Source organism: Manacus candei, unplaced genomic scaffold (assembly GCF_025592945.1).
Source record: "Manacus candei isolate 608988 ecotype Guabito, Panama unplaced genomic scaffold, ASM2559294v1 h1tg000089l, whole genome shotgun sequence".
Classification (NCBI taxonomy): Eukaryota; Metazoa; Chordata; class Aves; order Passeriformes; family Pipridae; genus Manacus; species Manacus candei.
This window is the reverse complement of record NW_026138137.1, coordinates 378228-394569: the sequence shown is the minus strand read 5'-3', so window position 1 is coordinate 394569 and position 16342 is coordinate 378228. Positions and strand designations below refer to the sequence as shown.

The 16342-nt window shown below is 38.0% G+C and overlaps 1 protein-coding gene across 11 annotated transcripts in view; it reads right to left on the bottom strand.

The window, feature by feature from the left end:
- Positions 1–364: 364 nt before the first annotated feature.
- LARP4B (La ribonucleoprotein 4B) overlaps positions 365–16342 on the bottom strand; it is a 57306-nt gene continuing 41328 nt past the window's right edge. For 7 of the 11 annotated variants that reach the window (XM_051812915.1, XM_051812919.1, XM_051812916.1 and 4 more), the window contains 8 exons: positions 13826–13932; positions 13054–13308; positions 11556–11601; positions 9721–9885; positions 6173–6262; positions 5601–5725; positions 4838–4949; positions 365–4282 (listed from right to left, as the gene is read on the bottom strand). In XM_051812915.1, the coding sequence (XP_051668875.1) occupies positions 4001–4282; positions 4838–4949; positions 5601–5725; positions 6173–6262; positions 9721–9885; positions 11556–11601; positions 13054–13308; positions 13826–13932 (1182 nt within the window). In that variant the 3' untranslated portion in view covers positions 365–4000. Of the gene's footprint in view, positions 4283–4837; positions 4950–5600; positions 5726–6172; positions 6301–9720; positions 9886–11555; positions 11602–13053; positions 13309–13825; positions 13933–16342 lie in introns of those variants that run through there. The other 4 variants (XM_051812920.1, XM_051812911.1, XM_051812912.1 and 1 more) reach the window with 3 other exon arrangements.

Genomic DNA, 16342 nt, shown 5'->3' with positions numbered 1-16342 from the left:
ACCCAAATGTTAAAATACATATTTAAGACCAAGCCAACACCTTATCTAATAATTTGATGAAACCACTAATGAAGAGATCCTCCAGTAAACAAAAGACCACATAAGCTTTTTTTGTTTGCTTTAAAAACATTAACCAGTCATAGCTCTCTAATAGAGATAGATATTGCTGCTTTCAGAGATGTTATAGGGGTTTCTGCTGCTGCTACATAGCCTTAGGTGATGGTTACAACAGCTGTGTTAAGCAGGAGAACAAGCAAACATTTTTTCCCAAAATTAGAAATATACAATTTCCAAAAATGGGAGCGAAAGACAAAAGGTAATGAAAAATACTGCTGAAGAAAGGTTTAATTAAAAAAATCAGGAATTCAACAGTGCCTAAATCTTTATTTTTCATAACCTACATATTTTTTTTCAAATTAGACAGTTTTACATTTTATGACACAAAAGGAAACTTAAATTACTGATAGTTTACATGTAAGCTTGATTCCAGTCTTAATGGAAGAAGAACAAAAACAAAAACCCTCAAAAAGGCTCCCATATTACACTTCTGTTTCATGAATTGGCAGCTGTTAGGTCTCCTTAGGAATCTCAGATTGTCTGCTGCTATTAGTGTAATCGGTTACAAAGCACAAAAGTCCCTACCTGTAGCTACTGAAGGAGATACAGAGATAGGTGTGCACCATTACAGTCAGCTGTTGCTTGTGATACACTGCACCATGTTCCAACAAGGGCCTTTTCCATGCCAACTGCTCAGGGCTTTGAAGGGTAATGCAGCAAGGTAAAAAAAATTGCCACTGTTCACAGATTTCCAAGCTGTGAGTGACAATGTCACGGTGAGGGACTGATCTGAAACAACCTTTGGTTTTGAAAGTAACCTTCATTTTTTTTAAATTCCTGGAATGAGAGTCTCAGATCCCATTTTGACTCGTTTTCAAAATGAAAAGCATCACTACACAGTCCTACAAGGTAAAATGCCAATTTTAATTACTGCATCCCTGAACCTTTAACTCAGCTACTGCTTTTGGGAGGTTTTTCATTTTAAAAGCCACATTTTAATCTCTCTCTGTATCGTAGCAACAGTCTGCATGCAACTTCACAACTCTACTCCGAAAACTCCATTTTGTCACTGAGTGGGGGGGGGGAAAAAAAAAAAGAAGAAAATCTCAAAGTAAAATGCAGTAAGGAGAAGTTGTATGGTATGTTACACAGCGATTTGGCGTGTCACCTCGTTTTTTTTTAAAAAAAGCTATAAAAACCACGTCAGAGGAAGGTTTAAACTTTTGGTGCAACAGACTGTTGCTGGGTAAGCAGTAATTACAGTGTATTGACCTAGCACAAATGGCAGCAGAATACATTAGAACAGCACAACACACCCCGCTGGTCTCAATATATCACCTCGGGTACCAGCTGAGCATCATGACGAGCCGTACACAGTCGCTGTAAGGAACCACTCGCGATTGTTTGCAGCTGGAAAGCCTTTCACTTGCAGCAGACAAACAAAATGAATCATACAGCTGGCCTAAACCATACACAAATCTAGCTACCGTGTTCACTGCCGCTGGGGAAAGGAGAAGAGTATTAAGAAAAAATAAATCCAATGACAGAACTAGTTGAGCGGTTTTGGTGATGTTGTCGGGGTCTTATCTCCTCCCACAGCATTCACAAAGTGCGCTTTTTAAACAAACAAACAAATAAACAAACAAACAAAAAAAATCAACAGACTCCGGCATGCCCTGTTTTGACCAATTCTGCAGCATACAACAGGCTGGATTTTAAAATGTCAACTAGTTACCAATCGATGCTTGTAATAGGAGATTTATCAGGAGTCGACTTCTATAGTTACTTTACAGTTCTGTGAATCATGCACTGATACTCTTGAAAGCACACAAGTAAGCTTCAGTGTATATTTTTGCAGCAGTCAAGTTTTTTTCCCCAATTAGACTTGATTTTTATTAAAGACTTTAAAATTACAGTTTGACTGCTGAAATTCATTATTTACATTGCAGAACACTTTTGAATTGGTTAAATCGCTTGTTTTTAGAGGGACTTTGGGAAAACATTTGAGGGCTTTCAAATAAGACTTTCGTTCCATTTCCCTTTTGCAGTGAAGAGGCAGAGTCAGTTCAACACACCAGAATAAAATAAGAAAAAGAAAAAACAACGAATTAAAGTAATATTCAAACCACAACATTTAGTTTATCTACATCCAGCTCAACAGCAACATTTATAATATCAATAATTTTTATCAGATTTTTTTCTTTAGGGTACCTTTTTATATGTTCTGATTATTTACAACTGTACAAGCAAAGCACACACTTCCAAGTGCACATATTTAATACAGTATTGACTATTTGCATTTACAGGTTTTTCAACAATCTGAAAAAGATCAACTGTTTAAGATCTTTAAGGTATATTACAAAAACTGCTGCTAGTTCCTGTACTACAGTATGTTTACCCAGTAAGACCAGTGACAATAGATACATACTGTAACTGAGTAATTCTGTATTCCATTCATGCTAACCCTCCATGGGGTCAGACCTCATTAACTCTAAGCTGTCTTGTACAAAAGTTAAGGCAAAGTCATTTTCAAGTTTAAATAAAATTCAAGTCTTTAAATATTGGATGGAAATAATTCTTAAAAAAAATCAGTTGTTTAAATAAACATTTTTGTGGAATAAACTGTACTGTCATAGTCAGCAGGAATGAGTTTTGTCTGAACTTCCTGCAGTTTAAACATTTAAAGAAAAACTTTAGGCATCTTAAAACAAAAATAATTTATATTCAACTTTATTAGAAACTTGCTAATTTAGTGCATCCTTGTCCTTCAGAAAGCGCATCACTTCTAAAGTAAATAAGTGTGAGAAACCTCATCCCAGAGGTAAATATCAGGGATCTCTTCCTCCACCACACAAAACAAACACCACTATCTCACGTCTTGAAAAATTTAAATCCATATGCCAATGCTCGTAGTTACAGGAAGATGTCAACACAAGGCTGACTAAGATATGAACTCTTTCAAAGAGCACTTGGGGCAGAGCTTAAAAAAAAGTCTACACAGAGCACAGGGGTAACCAGAATATACAGCGCTGACTCAGTTAACTCCCTTACAAGCACAGGGAAGCTAAAGTTATCACAAGAAGGCTACACTGCTTTCTCCTGATAACATCCACTCACTAACAGGCTTCACCATCATAGAAGCTCACAGACTTGATTCTTTCTATTCACAATGTGCTTTGTATTTGCAAATTATAACATCAGTTTTATTCTGGAGTGAGAAGATGGTTACTTGCTTGCAGTAAGTCAAAAAAAGGAAATATTTTAGAAAGACTGCTATGGTGCCCCGTAGAATTAATTTTGTGTGTGCAAAACATCAAAAAAAGATTATTTTTTTAAAAAATACTAGAAACAGCTACTCATTTAACCTAAAAGTGCAAGTTCATTTGCTGACACTTAGTACAGCAGCCCAATAAAAAAAAAAAGTCTTCAAGGTCACATACTAATTTGTAAAATATGTTCTACCTCCTTGCACTCTACACACTAGCTGCCGTTATCAGTCTTTTGGACACTTTAGATATGTACTTGCAGACCTGTTTATTAAAAATATTGCAGCAGCACATTTCTGCTTAACAGTTTAGAAAAAACTCACTATACAGAGCTTGCACTCACACAGCCACAGAGAGGCTTAATAAAAAGTTGATTTTTTTTTAAAGACAAATATTTTACACCTTGGAAAAAAAAAAATCACACTAAGCTTCACCTCCAATTAAGCACCAATCTAAATGTAAGGTTTAGAACAACTATCCAGAAATACCCAGAAAAATAGAATGTTTGTTCAAGAGGGGAAAAAGTACTTCACAGAAAAATAACTTGCAGGCATTATTATATGCCCAGTATCACTGCAAGCTCCTAACCAGCAACTCATTCTCAGGTATCTTAGTGGGAACATGGGTTTAATTTGTGGGAAGCAGACCTCTTCTCAAATTCCCCCTAGTTGTTAGTTTCACTGAGGAGATTTTGGAGGGGTACTCTGTTCTTTATTTAAGCGTTTGCCAACGGCTGGAGGGGACGATCTGCGTCCTGACTGTCTCCTCTGGTCTTTGGGTTGTCCAGGATGTGACTTTGCAGGAGGAGGTTCTCTGTTTTTCTCTATTGTTTCTGTGGGCTTTCTTTCTTCTTTCCCACATGCTACAGTGTTTGGCTTCTGTTCTTTCTGGGGTTGCAATGTAGGAGGATCCTTAGTTGTTCTCTGGCAAATTTCCGCATAACTAGGTTTTCGCAGTTCCTGTGAAATCGGAAGCAAACAGGACGGAGTCAAACAAAGCACCCTGAGAAAAAATTAATTTACTTTTATGAACAAAAAAAGCTAAAGTCCCTGTCCCCAAAGACTGCTGTACTAAAATACGCAGATGAGGGTTTGATTATGAAGTTTACAGAAGTTGTATAAGACAATCAATCAGAAGGCAAGGTAAAATGCAAAACAGTATTCCAGAAAAATGGAGTACTGGCATAGGGCAAAATAATTCCCATTCAAACAAACTCTAAACCAGTTGAAAGATGATGAATACTCTTGTTTAAATATCAACATGTGTACTAATGCTTCTACCTTAAGTATACTACCAAGGAGAGGATTTGGGTAAGGAGCTATCTTTTGCACTGTTAATTGCATAATTATATCACGCAAGTGATCATGAAGCCATCAACACACAAATTTAAAGCTGCTGGGCAAATTCAGGGTTGCTGGACTCACGTGATTAAGCAACACTGGGTAGCAATAAATACTCTGTTAAATGCATCAAACTGTATCATTAAGAAAAAGTGAAGTAGTAAGGTCACTTACTATGGCAGCCCCATTGACTTGTACCGATTTACATGCAGTACTGAGTGAGGAAGAAGAAAGTCTTTCTGTACTCTGTGTCTCTCTCTGCTGTTTATCCACAACCTTGGGGTCCCTGTAAGCATTAGCAGGAAGCAAGGTTCATGAAAAGTGAAACTTCAGGATAGATCAATGATCTAATAATAGGTCTAAAAAGTTTGAGTAGGACTATAAGTAGTTGTAGCTATAGCACATGATGACTAGCATTGCTTTTTAAAATGTTATCAAATTTTAAAAAGTATATTCCCGTGGAACTTGACACTACCTGTAATTCGTGATGTTCTGATAGCATTTGGTTATTCAGTTATCTTTCCCCTGATACTGAAACACCTCAATTTGATTTGCAGGTTCCAAATAAAGTGTTACAAAAACTTTCTTTACGGTATGGACATCAGTACTGCCCACAGGACCATGGGTTTACTCTCCATGCTTCAGAGCTAGCTAAATACAAGACAGTAAGGTATTCATTAAACTTCTAAATACTTGCAGAAACCAAAACACAACACTGAACTTTAGTCTGCTAAATGACTATTATGATTGAGTCACTGTTATGATATTGTTCAGAAATTAAACTTTATTGCCTTTACTACAAGTACAATACACAACAAAATATTACTTCTTTCACTGATTAAGATTTTAATAGCTATTTACATTGTTCTGCCTGATGAAAGGAAATGCAAATGTGATTCAGAGCAGAATAATTATACCCATGTAATTAAGTGCTTACTCAGAAGACTGGGGTGGCGAAGGAGACCTTTCAAAGGTCCTGGGCAATGTAGAAGAAACCGGTAACAACGGCTCTCGAGGAATTCCTGATGGAATAGTGTTTGTACTTGCATCCACATTAATGTTCTGAAGGAGGAAAAAAGGCACAGAAGGACAATCATAATATCCAATTAATACGGTTTGCCTGAAAATTAGCACAACCAGGGAACAGCTCACAATTTGATTTATAAAGATAAATTAACTATAGGAAGGTACAGAAGGAGCCAATATATGTATTATAACAAGTATGTTATTTTTTTCCTTTACATTTATTTAGAAACACAGACAAATAAATAACACATTGTGGTTGTTTCCAAAAAAGTTGTAAGCTTAGGTCCCTTTGGGACATACCTGGCTGACAAACTTAAGTTAGAATCATAGAATCATTAAGGTTGAAGAAGACCTCCTAAGATCAGAGTTCAACCTTTGATTGATCATCACCTTGTCAACTAAGACCATGGCACTATGTGCCACATTCAGTTGTTTCCTGAACACCTCCACTTCCCTAGGCAGTCTGTTCCAGTGCTTAATTACCCTTTCAGTGAAGAAATTTTTCCTGATGTTCATCCTGAACTTCTCCTGGTGCAGCTTGAGGCCACTTCCTCTTGTCCTGGCCCTGGTTTCCTGGGAGAAGAGACCAAGCCCCACTTGGCTACAACCTCCTGTCAGGGAGTTGTAGAGAGCAGTAAGGACTCCCCTGAGCCTCCTTTTCTCCAGGATAAACAACCCCAGCTCCCTCAGCTGTTTCTCATATGACTTACTCTCCAGACCCTTCATGAGCTTTGTAGCCCTTCCCTGGACATGCTCCAGCACCTCATGTCTTTCTTGTAGTGAGGGACCCAAAACTGAACACAGGATTTGAGGTGCAGCCTCACCAGTGCTGAGTACAGGGGGACAATCACTGCCCTGGCCCTGGCCACACTATTCCTGATACAGGCCAGGATGCCATTGGCCTTCTTGCCCACCTGGGCACGCACTGGCTCCCGTTCCACTGGCTGTCAACTAGAACACCCAGGTCCTGTCCCACAGGGCCACTTTCAGACACTCTTCCCCCAGCCTGTAGCACTGCAGGGTTTGTTCTGAAAGAAGTGGAGGACCCAGCACTTCACCTCGTTGAACCTCATACCCCCTAGCCCATTGATCCAGCCTGTCCAGATAACTCTGCAGAGCCTTCCTGCCCTCCAGCAGATGAACTCTCCTGCCCAACTTGGTGTCACCTGTGAACTAATTGAGGGTGCCCTCAATCTCCTTGTCCAGATCATTGTTAAAGTTATTAAACTGGACTGGCTCCAATATTGAGCCTTGGGGAACAACACTAGCAACTGGAACCAGTGACTTCTTTCAACCTGGAGATTTTGCACCTGCTGGTGACAAAGCAGGCTTTGCATCTGTTCATGTAACCACAGGCAACCTATGAAGACAAAAGTCTCCTAGAGCCATGCACTAGAACTGTCTTCTTCAAAGCTCTAACTGCATCATCCCAATAGCTGGTGCTAATAACCCCAAACCTTAAAAAAAAAAAAGTTTCTGCAAAGGGGGATCTGACCATCATTTAGAAGTCCCTTTCTTATGCTATAGCACAATTTGGTACCAAGCAAAAGAGGTTTTTTCCATAGCCCTCAAAAGATTCTGCTAGTGCCAAGTGATACTTGTGTAGTGCCAAATTGTACTTCCAGATAAAGGTCAAATAGGTTCAAGATGCATACAATGAATTTAAATTGGCACAAAATAAGAAAAGAGAAAGACAACTCTGTATCCTGAAAAATATTTCTCACATTTAAAACCATTTTGTTTGTTTTAAAGGGTGCTCCATTCTTTGTACTGCTTGTGACCTGTCTGACTAAAACCTGAAAAGATTCTGGTATGTTGAAGGGAAAGTAATGGGAAAACACAAGCACAGAAGGAACAAGAGAGTCATTCCTTTCCCCCAGCCCAGCCACCATTCAAAGGGCATAAAACCTAAGACTCCTGTGGTCACTGTTTTAAAATTAGGCAGCACAGATTATTGCAGTACATCTAAGCCTAGTCTGACTCAAAGCAAAAGTAAGACAGTAAAAGGTGGATGTTTAGAAATAAAAGAATAGCTTCTACAGTTTTACTTACTATAACAGTGTGTGCAAAGGCTTGAAGTTGCAAGCTGCTGAGCATTCTGGCCCAAGTGCATCAGAACTTGCAGGTACACAGTTAAGTGTGAATAGTTTCAAGCCAAGCAGACATGCAAGTGCTGTTCCTTGTCAAAACAGCCCTTGATCTCACGTGCTGCATTTCCTAGTTACAAAATGTGGGATCATTACCACCTGCCATTCCCCAGAGCTACACCTAGAAGAGCATCACAAAGCAGAGAGCATAAAGATATGATGCTTGGATAACTACTGTTGAAAATTATTGACTTTAGCCTGCTCAGCTTCTGTACATTGAATTTGCCCATGTATAAAACAAGAGCAGCACTGTGTAACTCTACTTCAGTGCTCTGTAACTCTACATCAGGTGACATGAAAAAATATTGAGATCAAAGTGAAAAGCAGACTGTATACATTGGCAAGATTCTGATGTTAGCTCAAACACCTTTGTAAAAGAACACAATTGCTCTTTGGAGTCAGTTGCCGTTACCTTATTCTTTATTTAAATGCCAACAAGGAAAGGCAGCATAATCCCTTTCCTCCGTACAATGGTACAGAATAACTCCTGTAAACTGGAAAAATAAACTTGAAAACTGAAGCTTTTTAATGTGTCAGTGCATTGCACTATCACAAAACCTCAGTGCCTGACTGATAGGAAGACTGCCTCTACAGGGGAGAAGTGTAAGTTCTTTACAATAAGTACAAAGCAAGTATTAGATTTGTAATGGGGGAACAAGGGGTTTTCAGTTGCAGGACTAATAGCAAGTGTTGGAACTATATTTAAAACATGAAATACAATAGTCAAAAAACACTTCACAACTAATAGAGGTATGATACCTTAAAAATGCATAAGTCTTGGTCAAAAAGAGCCTATAATCTGTAGTACTGACAGTAAGTTAAACACTGCTCTTACCATGGCTCTGAACTGCACGTTCCCTCTAAATGCAACCCTGGAACATAGCTGCCCCTCTTACCACTTGCAGGACACAGAGCAGATAGGTGTATGTATAGTCACTGCTTTGGGTGCAGGCTGCCCTGCTGCTTCCCCTTCCCTTGACCAGAAAATACCCCGTATCCACCACTGACATGTGGGCACCAAAGAAAACACTTCTGCAACAGGCTGGTTTTAGAGACGACACATAAGAGATTTTGGTGTTTCACCAGGTTGATTTGAATTGCTAATCCAGGGGTTAACTTCTTCAGTTGTGGTACAGCTAGAAAAACACAAGTTAAATTAGGGCTAGCAAAAAAAGCCAATATAGACTTCCATAGCCTACAGTGTTCCATAGTGCAGAGGGCTATATGAGTCTTTCTGGAGGAGAACATACTGTCACTCACAGATGGCATGGCAGAGACAGTTCTAAGAATGAAATCTATGAACAGCTACTGAACATTAATTTTCAACTGCATCTCTACTACATCTATAAATCAGTGGTTGCCAAGTTATCCTGGTGTATTTTTATCTTTCTGAGCAATATGACAAGACAACGCTGGGATCCAGCTGGTTTTGGTAACAGTTTCTGTTCCAGCTATGATGTTGTGTGTACTGAGATCATGTGGGCAGCTTCATTATTTTGGTGCTTAAAAGTTTGTCTCTGTCACTTTAAAGCGTTTCATATACAACTTAGAAGTCTTTCAAACAGGAGGAAAATGTATCACATACTTTTCACCTGAGTCTATCAAAAAGCCAGAGGCAGTTAAGAACAGCAAAGAGCATATTTTCTAATCTCTGCTATTAACATCTACTTATTATACTGGTGCTCATACTCCACACCAAAGAGAATATGCAAGAAATTCTAAGATATAAGAGAAGAAGGCAGCAGCACATCATTTGACAGTTGAAAAGCATTCCTTACAACCCACATAAAACCACAAGTTATTTCCACCCATAAGCCACCAAATCTGAAAACAACAGGTATGCAATTCGCTGGCTTCCCAAAAAAATGAAGACCCACTACTCACTCTTTCTTTTGATGTTCCTATTACCACATTGGACAGTCGGTTTTCAAATAGGTCTTCGGTCTTCAAATTGCCAGCAGCCCCGGGTAATGGAGGAAAGCTAGATAAACCCAATTCAAAGCTGGGAGATGGAGGTTTTACGGGTGGTGGAGACTGTGTTTGGCCTCTCTGGAATAGAAATAACATGTAAAGGTTACTGCACTAGATGACAGAAAAGACATGCAACTCTAAACTGTATTTTGCACTTGATTTATATCAGGGAAGCCCTAGAGAACTCCCAAGAAAACTACACAGTACCAAGGAATAGATACTTTCCTTTTCCACTGCTGCCCTTGATATATGTAATTATTATTTAAATGGGATGGCATATGCATAAGCTTTAGTGATACTGGTATAGTAAGAAAAGTCTTCTCACAGACCCTTCCTTCAGGACAGACACACTGACACAGAAAGGAAAACACTGGTTTAGGTGTCATGATATAGTGAAAATATAAAGCCCATTTATGTGTAGTTGGTAACATTCTAAATAAAAGACAGGAGTCAACAAGAATCTTATTTTCAGATTTATCAAGAAATAGCAAGACAGCATGCCTTGCATGTAGTACAGACAACAGCAATTTTCATCTAATTACCATGAACTTATATGGTCACTATGTAAAAATGCAAAGATAAGTGTCAAAACTATTTTTGAAACAGAGAATTCACTAAAAAATCACTAAGCCTATGAAGAAAAAACAATGCCCCAGGCAAAAAAAACCCCAAGATCAGTGGGCTAAATGCAACCATTATGCAATAGAGACAGCAGTTCAGGAGTTACAAGTACCACAATTAAAGATCACTTGAGAGGACTGCTTGTAAGGATTTATAAAGCTACATTCTATTTACACGGAAAAAATAAAATTCCTTTTGTAATATGCTGTAACTGAAGTTACCAATTAACTCCACCTGCACCATGCAAACAAAGAAGTAACTGTTTCTTGACTGTGCTCAGGCCTGTGCTAAGATGATCTCTGCCACAAAATGCCAAATGCAAAGCACTCTTTGAAACAGCTCCTATTTTGAAAAGGAAAATATGAGTATATAGTCGAGATGGTCTGAATGGGAGAACAATGCTTCTGGACAAAAAGAGCAACAGATACAAGACCACCTTTGAGTTCTTTTCACAAACTACAAATTATGTCAAAAGAAGTGTGTGTCAAGAGGGAAGTGGGGAAATAACAAATACAGAGGTTCATGCAGTGACGTTATTTTACAACTGTAACATGAATAAGGAAATAATCTGGTTCAACTTCATGAACATGCCAAGTGTGGCAAAAACGAATTGCAGAGAAATTACTGGTTTTATCACATCAAACCTTAAATCCTATAAAAAAAAAATTTATTCTCTTCTACAGCCTTTGAAAAGGCTGTAGAATATCAAAGGTTATATTGGTATATCAAGGCTATTTTGGTATTAACCTTGAATTTCAGTTCACCAAAACCACAATAGCTCAGTAGTGCCAGCATACCCTTACCAAGAGGCTCTTGAAGATGCATTTAAGAAACAGAACCACTTCACAATTAACATTTCTGCTACACATTATGACACCAGGATGTATGTCCTTTAACACCTACATGAATGTATAATAATGAAGTATTAAGTGTTTTGAACTTCAGCTTAGCTGTTTAGCTCGCCCTGAATGTGAACACTGGCAAGTCGACAAAGTAACACTAAGATGGAAGTTTTTTGCTACTGTAAGAGTAATTTTAACTTTGTCACCCACTACTCCACCTAATATCCATATTTTTGCCTTGTTACCCTACATTTATTATAGACTAATAAGATCACAAACACTCACTGTAAACTTGTCCTCCCTTTTCTTCCGGTAGCCATATGAGTTTTTCCTAAGGGAAAGAAAGCAGAAATCAAAACCTTGCCTAAAAATGAATGGAAGACAGTTAATGAAACCAAGTGAAATTAATTCAAATTGCTATTTTATCTATCTTCATTCTAGACAGGTTATTAAAAAATGTTTTAAGGAAAAATTCCTAGCAACCTCTCATTAAAATAAAGGTACAGATCTTATGCAAGTCAGTATAAGAATACACTGGTTACAAGTAATTCCTGCGTTAAAAGCATCTCAGTGCTGCTTACATAGAAGGGTTAGACAAAACATTACAATATCCAAAGTAAAAGTTTTAGGATTTTTTTTAGTACCAATGTAACCTTCCAAATATAGCTAACTATTTTCAGTTCAGGTAAAGCTCCTCCAAAACATTTTCAGCACTTTTCCCCCAGCCCTGTTTCAGGTTAAGCCCCTCCAAGCAGGAGTTCAAAATTTGCAATGCATTTTAATTTGGTTTCAATATATTTTCTAATTTCTTTTGTATTAAATACTGAAACGTCAGAATATAAATCTAAGTACTGACTACTCCTGTAAATTTTTTGTAGTCTATAGTTTGAGTAATCTTGTTTCCTAAGTTCTTAATCATACTTTCATCCATTAGTTATAACACAATTTGGCAAATTAGATTTAGAAAAGTATTACAGTACTTGCACAAAATCCCCACTTAATTTTGCAATGATACAAGTCTAAAATAGGATCATCTGCAAAACATTCAACTTATCTTCCAATTCAGTAAGTCACTCAAAATATGATTTACTTAGAGACAAACACAGCCATCATCAAAGCTGCACAATGCTTTTATAAAGCACTTATTAGAACCCTACTGTATTTAACAAGATTCCAAGATAACCCTGTTAAATTCTCACATTATTATTGGTACCACTGATTTTCAGCTCCCCAGATAGTTGGTTTTCTTCTTTGTTTCTTTGCTTTTTAAAACTACATAACAATAGTTTCCCTAGTTGCATGTAGCCCTTTTTCTTCGCTCCACACCAATCCACCATCTTTGTTCTGTCTATGTCCAATTTGGTCAAAATTCTGATCTTTCAATTGAAAAGGTTAAGAATCAGCACTGCTAGTAGAGGTTCAGGTGCACTGCTGAACAATGGAATGGGTAGAACTTCCTTATTAAAGTCAAGCAAGTAATATACAAAAACTTTCTTATACCAGATGAAGAAAGGAGGGAGGATCAGATCTTACGGCTGTACATCGTTCATCAGTTGCCACTAATGATTTTCATCTGGCAGGAAAGTATGCAAGTCCACTTTGCACCTGTTCTATATTTAACACTTCCTCTGAAGTACTTTCCAAGATTTTATTTTTGAGGAGACAATCTCATCTTAAAGCAGTATTGAAAACAGTCACAATACCACACACCTCTGCACTGAACGGAGTAGTTTAAAAGCAGCAACACTTGGCTGTTCAGAGGACAACTAGAGAGTGCACTCACCTTCCTCTCCCCAGTCCAGGAGACGAGTCAACGCTGGTCTGTTCCATCCGCCCAGTTCCTACTTCCCTCTTGGTGTAACTCGTAGTAGCACTCTGCATCCGTGTCCTGCTTTGTCCCGGCTGCCGCGTCTGTGGACTCCTGACGCCATTGATTAAACGATCAGCAGAAAAGTTGAATATTGTAGGACTGTCTAGAAGCCCAGGTCCCCTCTCTGCACTGGGTATTGTATGTCGTATATGAGACTTGCTAGGATTCCTATAAATTCAAAAGTCATTTCAACATACATACTAGGAGAGATCTTCTGAGGCCTAAGCCTGTACACAGGATTCAGAAGAAGCAAGATCTTCAGTCCTTTATTGCGTATTTCATGTATAAGAATGATCAACATTCATTTTAACAGGTCAGGTGAATTATCAAAATGAACCTTTTCACTGTCTATTTTCAACTAAGCCTTTACCTAAAACCTACTTGAAATGGAAAATACTATGTGACTAATCCTGCTGATCATGTCGTCTTTCAGAATATTTCAGCTGAATACCCCAAATCATGGAACAGACAAGTTCTCAGCTTTCAGACTGTCCATTTACATTTTGAAACAGGACCCCCATTAACAACAGGAGCACCATCTGCCCTTTCGCCTCACTTAACCTTGTAACAGTTTCAGTTTCACAAGTAACCTCAAGGTAGCTGGTGTTACTAATATAAGCAGATGAAAACCCCACCTGCCAGATAATACAACAGCTGTACATTGTTAAAAGATAGCTGAACTTGCCTGTTCCTGGGAGGATATTGTCTGAGTGTTGTCAATGGAGAAGCAGCAGGCTTGAAGGTAGGAGATGTGAACCCATTGATAAATCCAGTATTTGGAAATGGTGTTACCTAAAAAAACATATTGCATGCTCATCACTATAAAGAAATTCAGTATTATTTTTTCTGAATTCTGTATTTTATGTCATTCCCTGCAGGACAGTACTTAAAAGATTGGCTCAAACAGCAATAAAGCATTTGTCCAGTGCCTTGTAACCAACTTACAGATGTTGTTTTTTGAGAAGACAGCCACTACACATATTCAACTCCTGATAATTTAAGAGGATTGAAAAACATCAAGTCAAAATTCTTGGAGCTAAGTTAAATAACTCTCCTATTTCACACCATCCTATACAGGACTTTGGAGTACACAGATACTTTTTTGTCAAAGAATCTCTAATCTACATAGTCTGTAATTGTTTTTCTAAAAATGCATATGTGAATCCCCCCCTAAAAAGAAAAAAAAGTCTTTTTAGTTACTCATTTTACTTCCATGTGATACCTAAATAAAGCCCAGAGAATAAATGGATGTTAAGTGGAGCTCTGATGCTTTTCATATCTTACCACCTTATTCCACATGTGAAATACTGTCTTCTTGTCTGAAAAAGCAATATTAGTAAAAGATTTCCTGGCGTGGGTGCATATCAGTGTCTTGTATTAACAAGATATCTCAAAACCTGAAGCATGTTCAAAGTAATTTTTCCAACCTCACTAGCACACTTTAGTCTTTTTTATTTAAATGTACAAGTGAGTTTCATTTAGGACATGTTACTTTTAGCATCAGCAAATGCTTGCTAGTCTTCTCCCCCTGAAAATAACTACAACGCAGAACAGTAAGAATCTTTCTACACTTTATTAAATGACGAAAAACAGCTGGGAGTAACACCATTTCCTATAAATGTATCTTTAAACTTGACTGAGCTTTCTTGCAGAAGTTAAGACAAATCACTTATCGATGGAAAAGAAAATTTAACACCAAAACTGTCGTGTCAAACTACTGTTAGCCTAACTCAGCATGCACGACAGCAAATGCTACCTGAGACTCCACAAAAAGGCCATTAGGAGTGCAAAAAATCTCTTTTAGGAACAGAGTTTCATCAAAATACTGCTTTGAAGTACTTTCTGGTTTCAGAGTTACAACTTGAATGCTGCAAAATTCCATAAAAGCTAGTAAGTCTGAATAACAAGAAGACACTAAACATACTAAAGGAAAACAAGTTTAATTCACTGCTTAAAGGGACTTTAGTAATGTTCAACCCTTCTTTCTTTATAATGATAGATGATCCTTTTGGAAGAAAAAAATGTTTGTTGGTTTTTTTTTTTCCATTTTCCAATAGTACCAAAAGCATCTCCACAGAAGTCACCTGCCTCAAACATACTTTTTAAGTTTTTTTCCCCTCCCAAGCAGGACAAACTAGATATTTTCTCAAACACTATTAAGTACGTGATGAAGAACTAGGTAGTTTTAGAATTGAGGACATGTGTTGCCATATTCTAGTTTCAGAACAAAAATGGTATGCCCACACTACTGAGTGTATTCAACCTCAAATTAGAGATGAGACAAAGCACTGTTAGTGCTCATGATGAAGCAGAAGAGAGAAATTTCTGCTACAGAGACCACAGAGTTCTCAGAATATCCTGAGTTGCAAGGGACCCACAAGGATCACAAGGCCAACTCCTAAGAGAATGACTCATACAGGGATCAAACCCGCAATATTTTCATTCAAGTCTCTACATGAAAACTGTAACCCTGTCTCATGAAAATTATTCCTGTGTCATGGCTCCTCATGGTCCCTGTTCTCCTCAAGTGATTTCTATTCAAATATAGCTTTTCCTAAAAAAGAATCAAGAAACATCATGTTACATTCATGTACATAAAATGGAACTAACCAATGACAATACACTGCAAAACAGTGGGAGATAAAGCTCAGACAGTTAATTTTCTGTTTTGACTAAGAAAGGTACAAGCTCTTTAATACTGGTAAACTTGTACTGTCTTCCCCAAAGGACAGGACTGGTAAGTTTTCTGGAACACAAAAAGTTCCAGGACAACATAAGGCAGGTACACAGTATGCTGTGGCAAATTAATCTATGTCTTCTACAGCAGCCTCATCCAGCTACTTCAGTATCCCACAGCAAGACTGCAGTAGTCAGTTTATCTAGAAGAACATTCACATTCATTGCTGCTTAGCAAGGTAGTTTTTGTCTTCCCCTGCAAGGGCTCTGGTTACTTTCCCTGCCTGTGAAGTCTTCAGTACACCAAGTTTTTAATTAGCTTGCTATTCAGTACACAAGAAGTTTGCTCAAGCTTGTTCAAGGACATGTTAATCCTCTGCCAAAAAACCTTTAAAGAACTTCTAATTTTGAGCATTGCTACCCTTGTTTCTTTAAGCTGCAGGTAAAGAGGCATTTCCAGAGGAAAGAAAGAGGCTCCAGCTAGGAACCCTTAGTCTCCCAGTCATTACAGGAAACTATGTTCCTG